Source organism: Chinchilla lanigera, unplaced genomic scaffold (assembly GCF_000276665.1).
Source record: "Chinchilla lanigera isolate Chin_1 unplaced genomic scaffold, ChiLan1.0 scaffold00015, whole genome shotgun sequence".
Taxonomy (NCBI): Eukaryota; Metazoa; Chordata; class Mammalia; order Rodentia; family Chinchillidae; genus Chinchilla; species Chinchilla lanigera.
Window position 1 is genome coordinate 9,740,153 of NW_004955416.1, and position 25,459 is coordinate 9,765,611.

Genomic DNA, 25,459 nt, shown 5'->3' on the forward strand with positions numbered 1-25,459 from the left:
TGAACTCACTTTGTAGCCCAGGCTGGCCTCAAACTCATAGTGATCCTCCTGCCTTAGCTTCCCAAGTGCTGGGATTACAGGTGTGCACCACTAAACCAGTCTTGTACTGCTTTCTTTAAAGATACATATTTTTCTACATTCACAGGTTAAATAGAGACTTGTTAACATGATAAACACAGCCCTTGATGACACAGTTTTGATAGTTTAGATGACTTGCTTTGGACATACATGGACTCATAAATGATTGTATTCATACATGTTGAGTAGTTTAACTATGTATCTTTGTTCTTTCAGTGTGCATTTTCAAAAGTTTTGAACTCCCTGGAGTTTATTTTACATTATAGTTCATTTCTTATGTAAATCTACAGGAGACCTGACAGATGCCAAAACAAAGGAACAGCTGGGATCCAGGCAGCAGGAGGTGGAGTGGCAAACTTACCATGGGATTCTGAAGAAGACAAGGGTCATGGAAAAAACCAAGTGGCTGGATATCAAAGGAAATCATGGTAAGAGCAAAGTCCCAGATATAATAAAGACTAGATCTTTTTTTCATTTAGGAACCTAGGTTCTTCAATTTAAGAATGTAAAATTATAAAATGGGAAATTGTAGCATAACTTTGGACTTACTGAAGGCCACATGATACTGTACAGTTAATAGTATGTGATTTTAAAACTTCAGATGTTGGGGCTGGGGATTTAGCTCAGCAGCACAGTGCCTGCCTGGCAAGTACAAGGTCATGAGTTTGATTCCCGGTACTGGAGAAAAACCAAAAGAAAAAAAAAAACAACACAAAAATACTTCAGGTGTCATTATTGGCCTTTGCAATCAGAGTTGGTATAGCATTTTCTTCTTTATCTGGGAGAAAATCTTCTGCCAAAATTCATTAGGCAAATGTTTGTTTAAAACCTACATTTTGAAGCCAGGTATAGTGGCGCAAGCATGTAATCCTAGCACTCGGGAGGCTGAGGCAGGAGGATCAGAGTTTGAGGCCAGGCTGAAGTACAAAGTGAGTTCAAGGCCAGCCTGAACTGTGTAGCGAAACCCTGTCTCAACAAAGACAAAACAAAACAAACAAACAAAACCCTACATTTTGTTAAGTCAAAGAAGCTAAAGCCATAAATCTTCATACTGGATGATTCTATTTATAGACATTCTAGAAAAGGCAAAACTATAGACAGAGAACAGGTTACAGTTACCAGGAGCAGGGGTGGAGGAAGGGACCGACTACAAGAAGGCATCATGAATGTATCTTAGGGGATGATGACACTGTCCTATACTTTGATTGTGGTCTTGAATATATGACTGTGCATTTGTCAAAATCCATAGAAGTATACACCACCAAAAAAAGAATTTCATTGTATAAACGTTAAAAATTTTCCATAGCACACAAATCCCCCTAGACGTAGGAAGAAAAATGGGTAATTCCTTCCCTTTGGGGGATTATAATTATTATATTAGTAGGGAAATGAATTTTTCTCCAGAAGAGTCCTGAGAAAAGTTTTGTTTTATAAAGGTTGACTTTCTTATTTATTTAATTATTCATTGCTAATATCTATGTATCTATCTGTATTTTTTGAGGTTAGGGAAGTTTTTTTTTAAATAAGAAAGAGAAAGCTCCGGGATTTCTAGGAGGTATCCTGAATGGGGTAGCCCACTGATTTATATTTTTTAAAAGACTATGATTTTAAACAGATAACTGCCTTGTGAAATACATAGCAGTTAGTTTGATAAAACAAAAACAGAAAATGCCCTGATTATAAATAGTTGTTACAAAGCAGCTAGGCATTACAAATTAAACATCACCTATTTGGCTAACAACTTTGTCTGGTATATTTATGTTTCCCTTTCTTCCTGATCTTAATTAGAGGTCTAGATCAAACTCTTTTGCAATATATAGTAAATCTACATATTTTTAAAAGCTTTCCAAACCAAACTACTGACTTCTTCATTTTATGTAATATATATCAAAAAGATTCTTAGGATTAAATAATCTGGGTAGCACTTTGGAGTGCATAATAATGTAATTTGACTTGTACAGGCATAAATCCTTGTGGTATGAGGTTTTTTTGTTTGTTTTTTTTTTTTTTTTTTAGTACGTATTGAGATAAGGAAGGAAGCTAGTTTTGGTTTTTTGTTAAGATCCAGTTATAAAACCAGGTATATAGCTCAGCAGTACAAGTGCCTGCCTGGCAAGTGCGAGGTCCTGAGTTTGATTCCTGGTACCAAAACAACAACAACAACAAAAAAAGTCAAAAGATTCAGTTATAACAGAATTGGTCTCTTATTTAGCAAAAGGATTACATTCATATTAATATTTCTTTTGGCCTATTGGGCTTATAGTTTATTATAAAGTTATTAGAAATATAGTGGATTCCTAGAAATCAAAGGCAATAAACAGTTTTATTTATTGCAGCCAGGTAGTCAAGCTGTATATAGTCATTGTATTTCCAGATAAGTATTCTATGATATCCTAAACCTTACTATTTTGTAATTATTTTCCAACTGAATCTTTTTTTTAAGATTTAAAGAGGCAGGATTTGTCTCTTATATCAAAGTGATCTGCTGGTTTTTGTTTTTGTCTTTTTGAGACAGGGTCTCGCTATGCAGTTCAGGCTGGCCTTGAGCTCACTTTGTAGACCTGGCTGGGCTCGAACTTGCAACAATCCTCCTGCCTCAGCCTCCCGAGTGCTGAGATTACAGGTGTACGCCACCACACCTGGCTGTGATCTGCTGTTTAGAAGCACGTGGCATAAATATATGAAGCAGGCCTGAATTCACTTTTTTTTGGCTTCTAGGATTAGATGACTGAAACAGCAGCAATATTGCAATCTTATGACTTCAACCTAATTTATTTATTTTTTGTTGTTGTTGGTTTTTTTTGGTTTGTTTTTCTTCCGGTACCAGGAATCGAACTCACGACCTTGAGCTTGCCAGGCAGGCGCTGTGCCACTGAGCTAAATCCCCAGCCCCAATTTGTTTTGAATAAAATATAAGAGTACCTATTATTCTCCACTGTACTAGATGCCTTAAAGGTTTCAGATAATCTGAGTTCTACAAAGCTATCAAATTTTTTAAATTACCAATCTAATTGAGTGGCATTCTGCCATTTTAAGTGCATAGAAAAAAATTGTTTCCATTTTTCTTTTTCTTGTAGATGAATGTTTGCTCTTTTTTTCTTTTTAATTAGATATGTACAACATTCCAAGTCTGGAGAGCGTGAAGAATTATTACAGGTACCAAAATGAACAGAAGACAGACCACTAAGTAGAGACTATTATGAGGAGGGTATAGTCAATTCGATGAATGAGTGAAAACATTCTTTAACAGATAAAATTTCTGTTAAAGAACCTTTGGTAATTTTGCAAAGGAAGCTTTCTTTTGTGTGTGTGTGTGTGACAAATTCTGTTCTTTCTATTTGAACATTTTCTTTCTTTTTGCTTCAGATACTTTAAAACGTAGTGTTGCCAGTGGTACTTTTAATATCCACACAGACTTTTTGTTGGCCATTGTAATATCTAGTGGAAGTCACTTAGATCAGAGCTTTCTGGCCACATTGCTGTGCCCACTGGTATTTGAAGGCTGAGATACTGATTCTCTCAGCCTCTGGGATGGCTGCAGGGCTCAGTGACCACCCCTCACTATGTTGTCCCGTGCAAATATCAACATTGTCTTGATATGTGGAGAATGTACAAAGAGCTGGGGAGCTCTGAGTTACAGTACTGATTCTCTAGTGTCAGTGCACTGGCATGATTCTTCTGGTTGTAGTTGTGCTTTCAGTTCTCGGCAGCTTTGTTAATCTTAAGTAACCGGTATAAAAATGTAGATGTCATGGGTGGTTCATGATCCAGTTTAGGGTCTTAAGAAACCTCATACCATAATAAAAATAGTATTTTAAAAAGGGTATTCTCATAACAAAAGGAAGAAAGGGAGAGATTGCAGTTATATGTACCAAATAATAAGATCGGGCAATAGTCCAGTCACATGGAAAGGGCCTGCCTTAGTCACTTACTTACATTGCTGAGACAAAATACATGACATCCAAAATTAAAGAAAGAAAGGTTTATTTTGGCTCACAGTTCATAGAGATTTCAGTCCATAATCGGCTGGCTCCAACGCAGGGGGATGTAGCAGAAGGGCATCGTAGTAGCAGCAGCAGCGGTAGCAGCCTACCTGTCCATTTTATCCCGATCAGGCCACCTGCCATTCAAGTGCTGTACCCACACCCAGGCTGGGCCTTCGCATTATCCATACCCAGAACTATGCTACACCAACCAGTGCACTGATTTAGTACCACACACCCTCAATCCCAGCTCCATATACCCTAGATCCAGCCAACTCTGAGAAGCCCCACCTGTGACCACATGAGACAGTGGGGCACATCTACGTACAAGCCATAACAGGGCCCAAGTGAGTAGAAAACATGCCTGTCTGAACAGTATTCTTTGATGTGGGGATGGTGACATCAATTTGAGGATGACAGGAAAAAGCACTGGTTAATTAACTGAACTGGTGTTATTAGAGTCACTTTAATTTAGAAGTGGAAGTTGTCCTCTTGTGATTATGAAAAAGCAAAAGGTCAGAGATAAAAAACCTTTCACTTTCCTTCTTTTTTTTTTTTTTTTCTTTCTGTCTTTTTGAGACAGGGTCTCACTATGCCGTTCAGGCTGGCCTTGAGCTCACTTTGTAGCCCAGGCTGGTCTTGAACTTACAACGATTCTCCTGCCTCAGCCTCCTGAGTGCTGGGATTACAGGCATGTGCTACCACACCCGGCCACTTTCTATAACTATACTTTTCTTTCTTTTTTTTTTTTTGGCAGTGCTAGGGATTGAACAATAGGGACTCTCTACCACTGAGCTACACCCCCAACCCTTTTTTCTTTTTACTTGGAGACCTCACTAAGGCCTCACTAAGTTGCCTGGCTTGCCCTCAAACTTGTGATCCTCCTGCCTCGGCCTCCCAAGCAGCCAGAATTATAGGCATGCACCACCCCATCACCACTGCTAGCTTTTGTACCTTTGATGGTGACTGTGGACATGGAGCTGGACATTGTCAAAAAGAATTAACAGGATTAACAGGGGTCTGAGTAATTACTCTGAAAGTAACGTGATTGGTCACCTATATATATTTGTTCCTAGTCACCTGAATTTAATAAATGACATTTTGCTAGAGATATCAATATTATAGAAAAATTAAAGTTGCATCTGGATGTTGAAAATGCTAAAGACTAGAATTCAAAAAATGTTAACATTGTATATTTATTTTAACCTGTGCTTTCCAAGTAGCTGCTTTTAAACAGTTGGGTTTTAACGTGTAAAAAATTTAGGAAAAATTTTAATGTGTAAAAATTTAGGAATGTATATAAGATTACAAAATCCTGAGGAATAATTAAAAACAAACAAGAAAAAATATAAATAAAAATTTTCATGTGCAATAAAATTTTATGTGAAATAAAAAATTCATGTGAAATAGAATTTTAAAAAATACTAAGAAGAGAGGCAATAGAACCTGTTGACTTTCTTTAAATTGGGCATGACTAATTTTTGGTATTAATTGTAGTATCTATGATAATATATTTATTTTGTTTATGATATATTTGATGGTTGTTCTTGCTTAAACATGGCTACCTCCTAGCATAATAAGCTTTGTAAGTGGGCTGGGGATTTAGCTCAGCGGCAGAAGTGCCTGCCTGGCAAGCGCAAGGTTGTGAGTTCAGTTCCCGGTACCGGAGAAAAACCAAAAAAAAAAAAAAAAAAAAAAAAAGCTTTGTAAGTTATTTGTAATTTGGTCTGCTCTTTTAAAATTTTTTATTTTTTATTTAGAGACAGGTCTTTCTAAGTCTAGTTGCCCAGGCAGTCTTCCTGGCTCAGCCTTTCAGGGTGCTAGAATTGTAGGCATATGCTTCTGTGCCCAGCTTATTTGTAATTTTGTATATACTGTATACTCTTAGGTAAAACATTATGTAAGACACTTAGATAAAAGATGCTACCCTTCTGGGGTTCTGACATTTGAATAATACAGGTCTGGCCCTACTAGAACCAATACTTTTCTTCTCATTTACTCAAAAACTCAGTGAATGCATGCTTGTACGGCCTTACCCATTCTTTCTTCCTATTCTTCACCATCCAACTATATGGTCACTTTAAGTAATTATTGACACTAAGAGTAATGAGGACTTTCGTTACTAGATATTATTGATAACCATATATGTTATCAATATGTTTTTAGGGAACCAAATCAGATTTACCAACCCAGGTAGATTAACATTTTTCTTCTGACCTGATAAAGTCACCTTTGCAAGTCTTCCTTGTAAATTAAGCCTCTGGTTTTGCTTTAAGAGAACACCTTTTGTATCTCACTACACCAAGACTTCTGCTAGGTATTAAATTATTAAGTGATTGATAAGTACTATGTTACTGGATTCTGATTCATTTAGTTTTGAATATTTAAGCAACTGCCTAAAATAGCTTTCTTTTTTGCTTTATTTGGGGACCTTGTGTTTGGTTATTGATAAAATTATTTTACATGGGTCTTTAGAGACATTTCAAGAACTTTGAAACTTTTAATTAATTAATCCAGTTTACATCTATCTAGTTTATAGTGCTCTGTCAGACCAGTACGTCTTCTTTCCAAAGGGGAAAAAATTGGTGCTATCTTGGGGACGAAATTTAAATTAATTCTGTCTTTTTATGATTGCACTAAAACTATCCTGTCTTGTATTTTTCAGGAAATACTCTGCTGTGCGCAGGGACGGTTCTTTCCATTATGTCCACAGTACTCCCTTTGGCAACTATTCTTTCATCTCAGTTGATGCCTCTCAAGTTCCGGGGCCTAAGAGGCCCTATAATTTCTTTGGAATTTTAGATGAGGTACCACAACAATCTCACTTTCCTTTATAGCTTACCATTTGTTTTTTTTTTTTTTTTCTTGGATGGATCATTTAATTTTATCCATTTATGGATGGATCATTTAAAATTATCCTAGATAAACAAGTTCTTATGTAGCAATGTTCAAGAAAAATTATATTGTGCTTACAAGTATGGCTAAGAGCTATTGGCCACTTCAGCACTATTATTGCTCTTCCTATTCTTATTCCAGAATCCAAAGAAGCATTGCCTCATATTTTATATTTATTCAGAGAACATTTATGAAATATATACCAAGGGTAGCATGTACTTTGAGAGATACAGGGCAAATACCTTTGTGTACCAAATAGTATATTGCTAAATCCTCACAATTGCCAATACTAATTGGTGATCTATAAGGGAAATAACTTTTTTTTCTTTTGATCTTTTTTGACACAGAGTCTCACAGTGCAGTTCAGGCTGGCCTTGAACTCACTTTGTAGCCCAGCCTGGCCTAGAACTTACAGCGATTCTCCTGCCCTCAGCCTGAGTGCTAGGATTATAGGCATGCACCACTATGCCCAGCCCTAAAAGAAGGACAGATTTCAAATGTTTTTTTCATAAGTTTAGGTGAAAACCTAGTGGATTACAACTGTCTGTATAAAGTCACATCTGAGAACTTCTCATTATATCTTGGTATAATAAATGCCAAGTTGTTCTTTAATGAGCACATCCCCCTATACAAAATACATGTCCCTGTATATAAGAGTACAAAGGTGATAAGATAAAGTTCCTGCCCTCTTAGACTACTTAAGAACGGGGTGGGGCATAAGACCCGGACAAAAATAACTATAATAAATAGCAGATTTGCTAAGTACTGAAAGAGGTTCAGAGTTATTTAAAGGTTCAAAGGAGCCTGAAATCAACTGAACAAAATATTTTGAAGTGCATTATGTTATTCTAGGCATTTTATTTAATGTATATTTGTTTCCTAGCTACTACGTACCTTTAGTCAGAGTTGATTAAATTCTATTTCTTAAAATAGTTTTTTTTTTTTTTTTTTTTAGGGTTTTTTTGTTTTGTTTTATTGTTTGCTTTTTTGGTTTTTTTTGGTTTTGATTTTTTTCAGGTACCGGGAACCAAACTCATGACCTTGTGCTTGCCAGGCAGGTGCTGTGCCATTGAGCTAAATCCCCAGCCCCCTTATTGTTTGTTTTTTAAGATAGGTGTTTGCTTTTTGTGCAGGCTGGCCTTGAACTCACTATGTAGCCCAGGCTGGCCGTGAACTCATAGCAATCCTCCTGCCGTAGCCTCCTGATAGGATAGTTTTTTAAAAGGTACAGTTTAAGGATCAGGTATGTACATGGAAATCAACGGTAGTAGTATAAAATTCAGATTTCCTGGTCTTTCCAGACTTGCTGAAGAGGAAGTAGGCCCCAGAAATTTATTGCTGTGAGTACTTGACAGATAATACTAATGCACATTTGTGTGTATGCAAATTATTTTTTAAATCAGCTGTATGATGTGTGACTGACATATAATAAAATAGACTCATTTTAAATGTTTTGAAGTTTGACACATGTGCATATGGTATGACAGTCACCACAATCAAGATGTACAACATTTCCATCACCCTGGAAAGTATAATATATCTTTACGTCCTATAGAATGTATGATTGGTTTTCTACCAGTATAAATTAGTTTTGTTTGCTCTAAGATTTTATGTAAATGAAATCATACAGTATGCATTGTTGGATCTGGCTTCTTCCTTTTTTTTTTTTTTTTAACATACTTTATCATACCTTTCTCTTTAATTTTCCTTTAACCTTGCTTAAAGGTTTGGCTTTTTATGTTCAGCATGGTTATGTTAATCAGTAGTTATTCCCTTTTCATTGCTGAGTGGTATTCCATTCTATAGATATAGTAGAATTTGTTGATAGTTTCTAGTTTTGGGTTACTGTATTATGAGTACAGCTATTTTGAACACTTGGGTACGAGCATTTCTGTGGACGTATTTGTTTGTTTGCTTGTTTGTTTGCTTTTGTTTTTTTTTGTTTTTTTTTTTTTTTGAGACAGAATCTTGCTATGTAGTCCAGGCTGGCCTCAAACTCACTGTGTAGTCCAGGCTGACCTTGAACTCAGGTGATCCTCCAGTGCTCCTGCCTCAGTCTGGAGTGCTGAGATTACAGGTGTGAGCCACCACACCTGGATTTTGTTTTGTTTTGTTTTGATTTTTCTTTTGATAGGGCTTTGGTATGTAGTCCAGGGTGGCCTTGAACTCAGTATGTAGCCCAAGCTGGCCTTGAACTTGCAGTGATACTCCTATGTTACCCTCCCCAGTGCTAGAATTATAAGCATGTGCCACCGTGCTCAGGCTATGGACATACTTTACACATTTTAGTTTTAGAAATTTGTTTTAGAAGTTTAGTTTCAATGTCCTTTTTGTTACAAAGATTACAATCTTTATTAAACAAACCTAAAGATTAGTGATGATTTCTATATTTCCCAATTTCCTTTACCTGTCAAATGGGGATAATACCTGTCCTACTTATTGCAGTTATTTTTAGGATAAAATAAACTATGTGTAATATGTGTGAAAATAGTTTAAATCTTTTATTTTATATTCTTGAGACAGGGTCTCATTATGTAGCTTAGGCTGGTCTCGCATTCACTTTGTAGCCCATGCTGGCCTCGAACTTACAGTGGTCCTCCTGCCTCAGCCATCTAAGTGCTAAGATATACCATACTACCTGGTGTAAACAGTTTGAATCGATCAAGTGTGATGGTGCACGCTTGTAATCCCATCTAGGGAAGCTGAGGCAGTAGCATCGCCATGAGTTCAAGGCCAGCCTAGACTACAAAGTGAGCTCAAGGCCAGCATGAATTGCATGGCAAGACCCTGTCTCAAAAAGACAAAACAAAACAAAAACAAAAACAAAAACTTACACATGTCCATTCATGTCATTAACTTAGCAGGGTATAGGCTCTAGATACAATGTAATTAACACTATAAAACTATAACACTATAAAACTTTTAAAGTTTGTGGTGCCGCACACCTGCAATCCCAGGACCTGGGAGGCTGAGGCAGGAGAATTGTGAGATTGAGACCAGCCTGGGCTACAAAGTGAGCTCAAAGTGGGTCTTGCTATGAACTGCATAGTGAGACCTTGTCTCAAAAAGACACAAACAAACAAACAAAAAAACCTTTAGAGGAGTTATTTAACTTGTTCATATTGAATTTCAGCCTGTACCCTAATTAAAGATCCTTCCATTTTTCTTCTGTTTCAGAAACAGATGCAGGAGCTCTTATTACTAGCCAAAGAAAGTAGTTGGAGCAACCATACAGTTTGGTTTGGACACTTTACAACGTCCACTATGCTTTCTCCATCTCCAGGAATCCAGTCAACAATGAGGTAAAGAAAACTTCCAAAATCAAAACTAATTGTTTTTAGTTGTTTTATTGCCTTGCCTATCTTGCTTTCTGAAAGAGACACTCTTACTACCAAAGTCATGGCAATCACAGTTTGGCATCACAGGCTGTCCTCGTTCATTACTCTGTTTATTTCTCGTTGGTTAGTTCGGCGACAGCGTATTTGTGTGGCCACCTGCATACACTTGGTGGACTGATGCCCGTTTTGCATACTCGTCACTTCCAGGGCACTTTGGAACTTGAAGTGGGAGACTGGAAAGATAACAGAAGGTAAGGGAACTACCCCCAAATAAAGCATATGTACAGAAGCTTGCTGAAACGGTGGTACTTTGCTTATTGATATAATGGGTGGTCCCAGTTAAGGAAAAACTTGGGTATTTCTGTTTTTCTACAATAACTTATGTATCTGGCAATCTTTGTCACTATAAAAAAGCCTTGTGGTAGCAGTACTATCGCCATCACTATGTCATGTTGAACTTTTAAGGAAATAGTTTTAAATTGCATAAGAATTATGGAGGAACTTATTAAAATAAAAGTTTCTAGGCCCTTCCAATAGAGGTTGTATTGGTCTTGATCTATATTGGTGTCTGGATGATACTTGGAGAAGCATTAGGACTAGAAGTGTTATTCTTTTCTTTTTGTGTGTTTGTTTGTTTGAAACAGAGTCTTGCTATTAGTTCAGGCTAGCCTCAAAGTCATGGCAATCCTCCTGCCTCAGTCTCCTGAGTGCTGGGATTACAGGTGTGTGCCGCCATGCTCAGTTTAGAAGTGTTATTGTTTTACTTGTCTTTTAATTGTCTAAAGACAATTTTTTTAATTAAGTTTATTGGTACATTTTAGTTACACGTAATGATCACATTCATCATAGAGAATTTGTACCTGTACATGATATAACTTGATTCTTTTATTTTTCCCTACCCTCTCTTCAACCCACTTCCCCTCCTTATTTATAAAAGAATTTTATATCTAGTTATTGCTATGAGATGTTAGTGATTTAAAATTTTAAATAAATGACATTTGATTTTGTTAAGTTTTAAAGTCTTTCTAATAAAAACTTACTCAGCTGAGTGTGGTAGTATACACTTTTAACCCCAGCCCTCTGGGAGGCTGAGGCAGGAGGATTACCAGTTTGAGCTTAGCCTGGTCAATTTAGTGACATAGCAAGACTGTCTCAAAAAAAAAAAAAAAAATAGGTGGGCGTGGTGGTACACACCTGTAATCACAGCCCTCAGGAGTCTTAGGCAGGAAGATTGCCCTGAGTTCAAGACCAGCCTGGGCTATATAGTGAGTTCAAGACTAGCCTGAACTACCTAGTGAGACCCATCTCCAAAAACTAAAAAATAAAATAACTGACTGGCTGGGGATGTAGCTTAGTGTAAAAATCCTAGATTTAAACCCCAGTCTCCCCACTGTGCCCCCCCCAAAAGAAAAAGTTACTTATCAAAAATATGTAGTGTAATTGAATATATATTTTTTTCTTTTTTAGAGAAGTACTTAAGTGAAATAGTTCATAAAAAAGTACCATCCTATTTTCTATTACTTAATTTATTTAAATCCAGCGCTCTGAAGATATTAGGCCCTCAATATTGGTTGTTGGGCTGCATATGTTATTTATTTTTAACTATTTCCATTAATTAAAAAGCACCTTTACGTCTTGGAAATTACTTCATCATTGTGGTTACCTTTTTAAGAAACTGTAAGAGCTATGCTGAGGCCTGTTGTTGCCTGGCAACTGTAATTACTTTGAGTTAAGACCTATCTATCCATGATGGTGAGGCTGTGGGCTGCCTTATGATGTCTTTTGTGAGATAACCTTCCTAACTCTAGGTCAGCTTCTTTTTTTAAAATTAAGTTTATTGGTACATTTTAGTTATACAGAATGATCACGTTCATCGTAGAGAATTTGTACCTGTACATGATATAACTTGATTCTTTTATTTTTCCCTACCCTCTCTTCAGCCCACTTCCCCTCCTTATTTATAAAAGCTGTGTTTCCATTTTTCCTTCTTTTCTTGTTTTTTTCTTTTCCCTTCCTTCCTTTTCCCCTCAAATGTTAGGTCAGCTTCTTTATTACATCTAAATGATATTGTTACAAACTGTGTTAACTATGGAACCATTTCTTCTCTTTCTTTTTCCACCTGCTTTTTTGTATTACAGCTTTTGGAGTTTTATTGAAAGGACCTAACCTTTACCTGTCATTATAAACATTTTAAGTTACAATAGAAGATTTTGAAACAGAGTATTGATATTATCAGGCTGAACCTTGTAATGGATAAATCCAGAAATACCAGTGTTAACATAATAAACGTTTATTTTTCATTCCTGTGAGTCTAGGGCAACTGTATTGCATGGATGACCCAGGAATTCCAGTTTCCCTTATCCTATAATACCACTGTAACACACCCATTCCAGAGCAGAGAAGAGAGCACATCACACTGGCTCTTAAATTCTTTGGATCAAAAGTGTGGTACATATCACTTCTGCTCAGACCTTTTGGCTAGAATAAGTCACGTGGCCCCAACTTAATGCCAAGGAGACTGGGAAATGCTGGAAAGCACATGGAGCATTTGGTGAACATTACTGTTTCTGTCAGAATTAATAATTTCTTTGCTCGGGAGGCTGAGGCAGGAGGATCACTGCAAGTGTGAGGCCATCCTGGGCTACATAGTGAACTCAAGGCCAGCCTGAACTGCATAGCTAGACCCTGTCTTAAAAAAGCAATTAATTGGGCCAGGGATATAGTTTAGGGGCACAAGTGCCTGCCTGGCAAGTGCAAGGTCCTGAGTTCAATTCCCAATACAAAAAAACCTGATTAATTAATTAATTGCCTCAGTCAGAGCCCCGTAAGTATGTCAAATGAGAGGATCAAGTGATGGGGTAAGGACAGAAAAACGAAGAAACAATATTTTTTCCTCTGCTTTTTTTTTTTTAACCTTTGTTTTTTGTTCCGGGAATCGAACTCAGGATCTTGTGCTTGCCAGGCAGCCTCTTATGCTGCTGAGCTGTATCTCTGGCCCTTTTCCTCTGTATTCATTTTTTTACTTATTTATTTTTTTTGTACCAGGAATTGAACTCATGACCTTGCACTTGCCAGGCAGGCACTTGTGCCACTGAGCTATATCCCCGACTTGCCTCTGTATTCAAATCCATTATGTAAAGTCTTTTTTTTTTACATTTGTTGTATTACTTTCATGCCCTTGTGACTAAATTACTTTTCTGTCTTCTGGTGTCTAGGTACCGGATCTTTGCTTTTGATCATGACCTCTTCAGCTTTGCAGATTTGACCTTTGGAAAGTGGCCTGTGGTTCTTATCACCAATCCTAAATCCCTCCTCTATAGCTGTGCTAAACACGAACCTTTAGAAAGACTCCTTCACTCAACACATATCAGGTATGTTGTCATTTTTTAGAATTTAGTTTCAGTTTGATATTGATGGAGAATATGTAATTGTAAAAATGATTGTAAATCCTTGTAAAAATGATACTGAAGGAGAATAACTCCCATGTAAAAGCTATAAGATGTCCCACTTCAGCTTTCTCAACAACCTAAACCTGAAAGGTAAATTGCTTACTGCTTCATTCCCATTCAAAAAGTATAGACTTGTTTGTTTTTTTGAGATAGAGTCTCATTATGTAGTTCAAGCCAGCCCTGAACTCATTGTGTAGTCCAAGCTGGCCTTGACCTCATGGCTACCCTGCCTCAGCCTCCCAGGTGCTGAAATTACTGGCGTGTGCCACCACATCCAGCTAAAATGTATAGACTTTTTAAGCTGATGAAATTTTTAACATTATGCAAAAGCCTATTATCTTTTTTTTTTTTTCCTTGAAACACTGTCTCACTATGTAGTTCAGGCTGGCCTTGAACTATGTAGCCCATGTTGGCCTCAAATGTGCAGTGATCCTCTTACCTCAGCCTCCCAAGTACTGGGCTTATCCCTGGTTTAGAAGCCCATTATTATTGTTGTTATTTCTTTTTGTTGTACTGGGGATCTAACTAAAGGTTTTATGCATGTTAGGCAAGAGCGGTTCCACTGAGCTACACCCCCAGGTCACAGCTTTCTTATTTGCATGTTTTTACATTGTTATAGTCATAATACGCATATTCCCCTCTGAAATACTTTCAAAATTTTATATCTTGTCTCAGAAATATTTTTACATATTACTACATAGCCTTGCAAAAAGACCAAAGCTATGAGGTATGATTGAAATATATGGTGAAAGTATAAGTTAAAAAATTTATTACACTAAAAGACATATTGCCATTAATCTCCCTCAAAATATTCTTGCTTCAGATACAATTGTTCCATCATTTTTTGTTTGTTTGTTTTAATTTTTTGAGATAGTGTCTCACTATGTAGTGCAGGCTGGCCTTGAACTCACTATGTAGCCCAGGCTGGCCTTGAACTCACAGTGATCCTCCTGCCTCAGCCTCCCAAGTGCTGAGATTACAGGTGTGTGCCAACATGTCCAATTATTTCATCATTTTTGCCATTTTCTTCTCTGGGCCTTTTGTTTATTTGTTTGTTTTTTGTTGTTCTTTGAGACAGGATCTCACTATGTAGTTCAGGCAGGCCTTAAACTCACTATGTAGCCCAGGTTGGCCTAGAACTCATGACAGTCCTCCTGCCTCATCCTTCCAAGTGCTGGAATTACAGGCATGTGCCACTATGCCCAGCATTTTTGTCACTTTCTGAAGCGATTCCTGAATTCTCTTTTGTGAGTGTCTTTACGAAGTGTGTTCGCAAATACAGTGACTGCTACTGCTGAATGCCACCCAACAGAAATGCAGGCCTGTAAAAACATCACAGTGTGTCCGCATTCACCTTTTTTACCAAATCTTGTGCTGTTGACTTCTGGCTCTTCCCCAAAGTTAAAATGACCTTGAAAGGTAAAGGTTTTGAATTGATTCAAGACAGTGTCAGGCAGCCACGGACCTGATTTAGTTTAGGCTCGCCTTGAACTCACTATGTGTCCCAGGCTGCCTCAGACTCTCACCAATCCTCTTGCCTCAGCCTCCTGAGAGCTGGGGTTTTGGGTGTGTGCCACCACGCCAAGTTTCACTGTAGTCATTGATGACAAGTCCTTGCTTGTACTTTTTTGGGGGTATATACCCAGAAGTGGAATTGCTAAATCATATGGTGATTTAATTTTTAAAGAGCTGCCATGCTGTTTTTTATGATGGCCACACCATTTTATGTTCCCACCCACCAGCAGTGTACCAGGTATCCAGTTACTTTTAAAATAAAATGGAGGGGCTGGGGATTTAGCTTAGTGGCACAGCGCCTGCCTGGCAAGCACGAGGTTGTGAGTTCGATTCCTGGTACTGGGGGGGAAAAAAAAAAAAACTAAAATAAAATGGATACTGTTATGATGTTACCAAGCAATATGAGTGCAATATTTCCAGCTCTCCGATTATTACTAGGGTATTATAATTTTTAAAAATATTTAGTAATTAATCTGAAAAAATGGTAACAAGCTGTTTATTGATTAATTGATTGCAGTACTGGGGACTGAATACAAGGCCTCTACACTGAGCTATAGCCACTATCCACCTTTTTCCTTTTATTTTTTTGAGACAGGGTCTTGCTAAGTGGTTAAATCACCCAGGCTGGGCTTGCACTTGTGATCCTCATGCCTCAGCCTCCCAGGGTGCTGGGATTACTGGTATGGGCCACCACACCCAGTTTATATTTATTCTTCTGATTACTACTGAAGTGGCACACATCTGTCAGTCCATTTTTTTGATAGGAGCTGGATAGCAGGGATAGGCGCTATAATCTCTGTACAGCCCTATAAAAACAAGTTATATCATGTACAGGTACAAATTCTCTTTGATGAATCTGATTGTTATGTATATCTAAAATGTACCAATAAAATCTAATTTTTAAAAAAAAGTCCTTGTAGACCAGCCCTGGATATGATCCTTTTCTGGGCAAATATATTTGGAACCAAATGAGTAAATGATGGGCTTGGCATTAAATTAACAAAATGAGGTATCTGCTTGTATTTTCTTCCTAAGAGAAAAACTAGAACTTCAGACATTTCTTTAGAAAGAACTTTGAATGTACACTAGATGGTTTTGTCAAAAGAAACTGATTTTCCTTTCTAAAAAGTAAAAGCATATTTCCTAATTCCTCAGCCACTCATGTTCCCCAAATTGTACAACCCTAAAAGCTACCATTTAGAAAGAACCCGCTGTCTGAGTAATTCCTACAATGTGATGGTTCTGCCTATACTTAGATATTTTCGTAATAGTATTATTGTCCTTTTAAAAAATAATGACAAATACCTAAAGCTGTGCATTTTATATGTGCTTTTGTTTTAGAGTCTTGGCCTTTTCCTTGTCCTCTATTACTTCTGTCACTGTTAAGATTGATGGAGTTAATTTAGGGCAGGCTGTTCATTTGTCTGGTCCTATTTTCATACTGAAGTGGAACCCCAGAAACTATAGTAATGGCACACATAACATAGAAGTAATTGTCCAGGTAAGTTAATTTTTAATTTACTATGTGGATGATTAGATTGTTGCCATAATGAACTCTGATTTGGGATTTTTTGTTTTTGTGCTCGGTTGGTAAGTACCTAAGTAAAATGTTTGAATACATTACATTTAGTATATTCTGAAAGTAGGCACTTAGGAAAAATTCTACTGTTCGATTAATAGCTGGGCACAGGATAAGAGTTAATAAATGACTACTGGCCTCTGTCCTCCTTTGTTTAGTCTCGGGGAATCATCCTCTTTTTTTTTCTGACTTTGGCCAGATTCTTTTAATAGTGGGGACAAACTCCCCACTATATCTCCACGCATTTGTGTATCCAAGTGTTTGATTGCTGTGTCTAAGTGTAGGGAAATTGAAAGTTCTAGGACCCAGAATTTCGAGGCTTCAAAAGAACTTTTTTTGGGGGGAATATGTGTTATGAAATATGCAGTAACAGTGTCCCTGTCCTTTTTCTGCTTCAATTTGGGGCATTTAATTCATTAACACCTGCCAAAGTAGAAATGGATAATTATTACCAAAATAGGGCAGTTTCCTCAAACTCTTCAGGATATAAGCAGTGCTTAGAAATTAGTTTCTTAAAAGTAAATCTGTCAGTTTCTTCAATATGATGATTTTATGACAGCTTTAACTATTAAATCTTTTTTTTTTTTGCCCCGGAAATTGAACTCAGGACTTTGCGCTTGCCAGGCAGGCACTTGTGCCGCTGAGTTATCTCCCCGGGCCCTAATCTTTAAATGTTAATTCTCAATTTGAAATTCAAATAGCCCTTCAGAAAACACATAATTATATTCATTTTATGTGCCTCCTACACACACATACACACACACACACACACACACACACACATACACAAACACACAAATACACAGAGAAAACAGATCCTACAGGTAGGAATTATTTATTGAGCTTTTTTTAAGGAGATGCCAGACAGAGTTTTGTGTTGTTGTTGTTTTGGGTTTTTTTTTTGTCTTGTCTTGTTTTGGTTCCTTTGCTATGTAGCTCAGGATGGCCTTGAACTTACAAGTTGGAGGCTGGCCTCCAACTTGTGGTGATCCTCCTGCCTCCGACTCTTGAGTAGAATTTTTTTATGTAATCCATGTGACAATCCTATGCAGTGTAGGGTTGTGATATAGTTTTATCCTTAGTTCATAGAGGAAAATTTGCATATCTACACAAGAAAAGGCACTTTGCTACCCATCTTTGGAGCTTTCTGCATAGGAGACAAAACCAGGAGGATGCAGAAGGAGGCATGACTGGACTGAACTGTTAATGTCTTTCATATTAGTTGGATGATTTTAAAGAGATTTTAAGGTACTTGTAACCTATGAAGCAGTCATAAGAAACTTTCTCATTATGGGAATGGGGAACTCTCATATGTTATTGCCCCTGAATCCAATGTATTATTTTCTCAATAAGATATATAGCTTCTATAGTTTTGTGCAGAAAAACCATAGCTCACTTTCCTTGAAACATTTCTGGTTGCTTAGTTGAATCCTTAGCAAAAGTGTAAAATCACATACTTTGCACATGGTTAACATTTCTTACAACATTATCGAGGTATAATTTGCAAACAGTGAACTCCACATATTAAAGTGTACAATTTGATGAGTTTTGACATATGCATACATCCATGAAACCATTGCCACAATCTAATGATGGATTTCCTTCAAATGTCTCCTAGGGCCCTTTTGTGATCTGCCTGCCTTTCATCCTCATCCCCAGGCAACCACTGATTTGTTTCCTATATGCATAACTTTAAAATTACTCTGTTAAAAATTAAATAGGGAGCCTGATCCCCTCATTCATTAATAGAAAAGTTCTATCCTTTTATATACAGTACACTATACATCGGTCTGGTTTAAAAACTAAAAATCTGCAAGAGAACACATCCAACATTTTTCCTACTCATTATATTTATTGAATATTCATGGGTTCCTGGCATCCTAAATTGTTAGACCAATCCTCAGTGTAGCTCTTGTACTACTAACATCACCATTACCTGAGAACTTGCTAGAAATGTAAATTCTCAGGTCTGGTCCCAAACCTACAGAATCTAAAACTCTGGAGATAGGACCCCACACTTGAACAGTCTCCACAAAGAAAAAAAATTTTTTTTGAGACAGAGTCTTGCTATGTGGTTCAGGCTGGCCTGGAACTCACTATGTAGCCCAGGCTGGCCTTAAACTTGTGGCAGTCCTCCTGCCTCAGCCTCCCAAGTGCTAAGATCACAGGCATGCACCACCACACCTGGCCTTCCACAAAATTCTGATGTACATTAAAATTTGAGAATGAGTAGTTTGGGTTATTGTGCTTACTTTGCCAAGAGACAATAGATAGATTTCTAGGCTAGAATCTAGAAATCTATCTTTCAACTAAAGGAAAATCTCTACTTTGAACTGATCATTTAAGATAAATATATTTTGAGCAATGAATGTTTGACAAAAACAGCAATATAAGTTCTTGTTATTTTAAAAGTTTTGTGCAGAAAAACTTATAAAATATACAAAAGAGATATACTATAATAAATCCATTAGCAAATCCCAAATCAGAAAGTTCATCAGCAAATCTCACGACCTATTTCATCTATGCTCCTGTCTACTTCTCCCCTCCCTGCACCAAGATGTCATTTCATCTATAAATGTTAGACTCACTAACAATAAAAACTATTTACAAAAAACCAACCATGATACCATATTACACCAGGCAAGTTATAGGAATTTCTTAATATCAAACTATACAGCTAACATTCAGTTTTTCTAATTTATCACATCTATTTGCATTTGGTTGGTTCTAACCAGAATCCAAATGGAGCCCAAATATTGCAGTTAGATGACTTGTCTCATCTCTTTTACTTAGTAGGTTCCTTTCCCTATACTCCTCTTTCCTGCCTATAATACAAGTGGGGTGGTCAAATAATATTGTGAAGGTTTAAATTTTTAAAAATTATTACAGTAAAAGACACTCATTATCCTTCTCAGAATGCTCAAAATATGGCCCCTCTCTTTGAACACATTTATGCCATTGTTGTTAGAATTCTGTTTTTTACTGTAATAAGTCTTATTTTAAACATTGTATTTTTCAGTCACTACTTGTATTTGGTTTTGAAACTGGGTATTTTGTACTATAGAATTTTCTGCATTCTGGATTTTTTTGCTGTTTACATCCCTGTGGTATCATTTAACATGTTCCTCTCCCCACCCCCAATAGTAGTTTGATTTTGCAGTTTGATCAGATATGAGCTTGTTTTCTGACAAGACTGCTTCATCTGATGTTTAATGCTTTTATTAGGATGTTCATAATATCTTGTTGTATTTCTTTTTGGAAGAATATATTCAAATATTGGTGAACTCAGGTGTTGGTAGCCTTATCTAATGGTGAACTAGAGACCAAGTGGGTTGGTTAAATAACCAACTTGGGATGGATTAGGGGGTAGGGGTAGGGGTAGGGAAGGATCCTGATTTATACCAGTTTTCATAGGGTAAATATTCCTGCCATCACTGATTTTAAGGTACCAACACAATGCTAATTCCTGAGAATTTCAAAATTGGCCTGGGGGTGCAGTTCAAGCCAGCTCCAGAACACTGCTAATTTATTCATCCGTCAGCTTTTCATCTAAGAGTTTTTAGCAGCCATTGATTATCTTTGCCTAGATTTATTTTTTTCATTAGAGTTATAAAATGGTGATATTCAAATTATCTCTCCATAAAATAGGGTTATTAAAGTAGTCCTATAAAGAACCATTTTCCCTCATCTTTTTGGTACCCAGATATGGAATTCATATAGGAAAAGCATGACAAATTTTTTTTTTTTGAGACAGGATTTCACTGTGCAGTTCAGGCTGGCCTTGAACTCACTTTGTAGCCCTGGCTGGCCTTGAACTCACCGCAATCCTCCTGACTCAGCCTCCCAAGTGCCGGGATTACAGGCATGTACCACCACTCCAGCCAACAAAGTCTTGATGTTTTCCTTATTTTCCCCCTTTCTAAGCAAAAAAAAAATTTTTTTGTTAGACAGGGTCTTGCTATACAGTTCAAGCTGGCCTTGAACTCACTATGTATCTCAGGCTGGCCTCAAATTTACAGCAATCCTCTTGCTTCAGCCTCCTCAGTGCAGGGATTACAGGCAGGTACCAGTGTGCCAGGCCCTACGCCAGTTTTTAAAATCATCTACCAAGATCTTAGCATCCACCAAGCAAACACTAATACCTAAATATACTGTTTTACAAAAACAGAGGATACCAAATGATCATTTAATTTTAGTATCATTATAAATTCAAAGTTCTTTTTTTGTTTGTTTGCTTATTTTAGTGCTAGGGATTAAACTCAGGACCTTTGTACTGAGCTATATCCTCTACCCTTTTTTATTTTTTATTTTGAGTTAGGGTCTCTCTTAAGTCATTAACTTGCCCAGTTGGGGCTCAAACTTGTGATCCTCCTGTTTTAGCCTCCCAGAGTGCTAGGATTGTGCTAGGATTACAGGAGTGTGCCACCATGCTCAGTCTGAATTCAAGGTTTTAAAAAACATGTATTTGAAAGGGCACCTGGGGTATGGGAAAAGGAAGGGAAAGAAGGGGAAATTATGTAAGTATGTATATACGGGATAGCTAACACAGTTGTACTACTGTCTGATACTGCTCTACAGAATGGAACAGTTAATGATTACTTGTTTGATCAGTCTTGTATGTCTCTATTTGTTTTCCTGAGAAACCACTTCGAAGATATCAATAAGTAATACAGCAACCACGGTTAATTTCCTACAACTTTGTCTATAACTCTGTTTTGTATTATTCTTATGCTATTTTGTAAATGGATGTCTGTTACTATGTTTTCCTTCTTTTATTTTTTAAAATAAAAAACCATGTATTTGATATATTTCAATCTATTACATTTATTCCTTTTGATTCTCTAATTGTTCTTTCTTCAACTATTAGGAGCCTCTTCATGTTGATCACTGAATCCATTGACATGTTACCAATAATCTTCATTAGTTTTTTAACTTTCTGGTATGACAAGATGCCAAGGTTTTCTCTTGCATTTCTTTTTGTGTGTGTGTATGCATTTCTTTTTTTTTTTTTGTACCAGGAATCAAACTCAGGACCTTGCACTTGCCAGGCAGGCGCTTTTGCCGTTGAGCTAAATCCCCAGCCCCATGTATATGCATTTCTTATTTGAGAACTGGAATCAGCCATTTCTCTAAAGAGCACTGTTTTGTCGTAATGAGATTTTGTGGTTTTTTTGCTTTTTGGTTCTTTGAGACAAGGTTCCACTATTTAGTTCAGGCCCCAAAACTCGTGGCAACCCTCCTGCCTAGGCCTGCTGAATGCTGGGATTACAGGTGTGCACTGCCACACCCAGTGAGAAATGGTGTTTTGAGACTATAATCACTTGCATCACTAGCTCATTACTATTAGGTTTATTATTTCTAGGCCTTTTCAGTGAACAGAGGGAAATGATTTTTTTAAAGAAAAAATACATTATGAGTGTGTACTGATATGTCTAGTTGAAATCTAGAATTAGAGAAGTCAAAAAAAGTGCTGTCAGTAGTACTTATAGGGGGCTGGGTGTGTTGCTCAGCCTCGAGCACTCACCTAGCACATTTGAGAGCCTGGGTTCAGTGTTCAATGCCAGGAAAAAAATGTACTCTTAGGGAAAATCAGAAGGAAGTGAAAAGATGTGAGCTATTCAGTGGTAATTGACAAAGGTTACTGGAAACTTAGCCTCATGTATAACTTGGAACATTATGCATATTTAAATATTCATGGAGCGTCTCTGTTGTGCTCGTAACTAGGATTCTGCTGGAAGAAGTAAGAATGTTCATCACATATTTTCTGTTCAAGAGAATATGCATCTTATGTTTGATCCCCTGGCATCATTCATTCTCCTGACTGACTTCTGCACTGTGGTGTGTATATTCAATTGCATGTTACCTGTGTTTTCACTAGATTTGCTAAATGTAAAGGTCTACTAATACAGTCATGTGACAAGAAGCTGAACCTTATACAGTTTAGTTATTTGTCTAGAAATATAAGATGCTTCCAAGTTGATCTGAAGTAGAAGAAGCAGAGGTTTGGACAAGTCATTTGTGACCTTGTTTTAACCAATGCTGTAAAACCAGAGGCTGACTTGGATTAAGGCGGCTCCCCAGATTTCCCTCCTCAGAGTCAGTAATTTGGTAGAACAGCTAACAGAACTCAGGAAAACAGTTTACATATAGATTACTGGCTTTTTTCATTTGTTTGTGTGGTTTTTTTGAGATAGGGTCTCACTATGTAGTTCAAACTGGCCTTGAACTCACAATGTAGTTCAGTCTGGCTTTGAATTTGGGGCAGTACTCCTGTCTCAGCCTCCTAAATGTTGGGGTTACAGGCATGTCCCATCAGGTCTAGCTAAATTACTGGCTTTTATATAGAACGATACAACTCAGGAATGTCTAATGGAAGAGAGGCCAGAGGTATGAGAGTTGCCGTGCACTTCATGCCCACCCAGACATAAGCCACTCTCCTAGGACCTGCCCATATGCACCAAGAGGGAAGCTCTGTGAACTCCTGCAGTTAGGGTTGTATAGAGGCTTCATTATAGAGGTATTCTTGGTTACTAAATCTTTGGCCACAGGGATTAAAATCCTTTAGGCTAAAGGGATTGGAGGTGGGGAGAGGGGGTGTGTAGGTGAAACTTCCAGCCATCTGATCACGTGGTCATTTCCCTGAGCATCCAACCCCAATCCTTCAGGGCTTTCCAAAAGTCACTTTATTAACAGGAACTCAAGTGTGGTTGAAAGGGGCTTGTTATTACTAACAGAAGATACTTCTTTTACCATTACTCCAGCGCGGTTTCAGGAAGCAAAACCCAAATACTATAACAATACTGTTACCACTTAGAAAATTACAGGGGCTCTAGGAGCTATGGCCAGGAGCTGAAGATGAAGATAGATAGGTAGGTAGGTGGATAGATAGATAGATAGATAGATAGATAGATAGATAGATAGATAGATAGATAGAAAATCTTCTTGTGTCACAGATGCCATTTCCACTTTTGTTAATGGGCCCAGTGTAAAAGCCTTCATTGCCAGGCATGGTGGTGCACGCTGATAATCCCAGCACTGGGGAGGCTGAGGCTGGAGGATCACTGTGAGTTTGACGCCAGCCTGGGCTACATAGTGAGTTCCAGGCCAGCCTGAACTACATAGCGAGACTCTATCTCAAAAAGTTAAAAAATAAATAAATAAAAGCCTGAATTGGAGCTGTGCCCGTGTATCTGTTTGCACATTAACATCTCTTTCTGTGCAGGCCCGGGTCCTTTTTGTGCTGATTGTGCTGATTCAGCTCTCCATTCTCATTACGTTTAGGTATCTAGCATATCCAGAGCTTAAAGGTTAGTCATGGTTCCTTTTAAAATATCACACAATGTCCTCACTATGACTAGGTGATGAATAATGATATAAGTTGTCTTAACCTGAGCTCTGTGAGGCACATTCTTCAAACTCACATACTTTCTGTATAATATACCCCCACCCCCCACACACACACACACATACTCATGCCAGTACTGAGCTTTGAACCTGTGCTGGGCAAGCACTCTGCCACAAGCTATATATCCCTTTTTATCTTATTTGAGACAGGATCTTGCTAAATTGCCCAGGCTGGGCTTATACTTGTGATCTTCCTGCCTCAGCCTCCTAAGTAGCTAAGATTACAGGTATGCCACTACACTTATTTCATAATACTGTTATCTTGAATAGGAAAAAAAAGTCTTTGTTTTTGTTGCTACATGGCAGTAAAATAAGGCTCAATCAAAATGTGAGAAAGATTACAGTAAAGGGCAAAATGACTGTTATAATCTATGTACCTATTTAATGTAATTTTATATATGAAATACTTTTTAAAACCCTATTCAAATAAATATAAGGCACTAAACAAAACCTGACAAAATTTAAATGGTACATATATAATTTTGAATTATATGCACAGAACAGGCTATAGAGACATTGTAGGAAGGTGATTTTGCCAGGGTGCCCCCTTTCTCCTAACATGAGTCTGTCTTTTTATGTGTCCCTGACTATCTGCCAACCTACAGAGTTGTCTACAGATACCTGGAGGTATAGTAGTGAATCATTATGGTTAATTAATAATTATTAATATGTAGCCTCTTTTAGAGGAATATAAATTTTAAAGCTGGGGCAGTGAATGGAGAGGGCCCTAACTCCTAACCAGATTCCTTCCTACTCTTCTTCATTTTTTCTTGAGAGCATCTCTTACTATAGAAAAACACTGAATGTACACAAAAGAGAATAGTGTAACGGACCCTAAATAGTTACTCAGCTTTAACAATTACCGGCATTCCGGGAATTGTGTTTTGCCTAGCCCCTGCCCTCATTTTTATGGGAATATCTTAAATCCCAAGTACTATGTGACTATAAAAGTTGTTTTACTTCTCAATTGGGTAAAATAACTTCTTAAAAACACAATCAGAATGCCACTAACATACCTACAAAACTGACTAATAATTCCTTAATATCCAATATCTGAACTTGTTCAGTTTTCTTCACTTATCTCAGAAAATGTCTTCCTAGAGCCAACTTGTTTGAATTAGGGTTCAAACAAAAGTCCACATTTTACATTTGGTTGCTACACCTTATAAATCTCTCTCAATCTATGCTGCTTCTCCCACCTTTAAAAACCATGTTGCT

The 25,459-nt window shown here is 37.4% G+C and overlaps 1 protein-coding gene across 4 annotated transcripts in view; it reads left to right on the forward strand.

Moving 5' to 3' along the window:
* Nucleotides 1–25,459, forward strand: part of Tmem62 (transmembrane protein 62) — a 40,868-nt gene that overhangs the window by 8,282 nt on the left and 7,127 nt on the right. For 2 of the 4 annotated variants that reach the window (XM_005381361.2, XM_005381362.2), the window contains exons 3-11: nucleotides 369–506; nucleotides 3,189–3,234; nucleotides 6,727–6,868; nucleotides 10,134–10,258; nucleotides 10,423–10,545; nucleotides 13,510–13,665; nucleotides 16,600–16,759; nucleotides 22,562–22,675; nucleotides 24,060–24,144. In XM_005381361.2, the coding sequence (XP_005381418.1) occupies nucleotides 369–506; nucleotides 3,189–3,234; nucleotides 6,727–6,868; nucleotides 10,134–10,258; nucleotides 10,423–10,545; nucleotides 13,510–13,665; nucleotides 16,600–16,759; nucleotides 22,562–22,675; nucleotides 24,060–24,144 (1,089 nt within the window). The remainder of the gene's footprint in view (nucleotides 1–368; nucleotides 507–3,188; nucleotides 3,235–6,726; nucleotides 6,869–10,133; nucleotides 10,259–10,422; nucleotides 10,546–13,509; nucleotides 13,666–16,599; nucleotides 16,760–22,561; nucleotides 22,676–24,059; nucleotides 24,145–25,459) is intronic. The other 2 variants (XM_005381364.2, XM_005381363.2) reach the window with 1 other exon arrangement.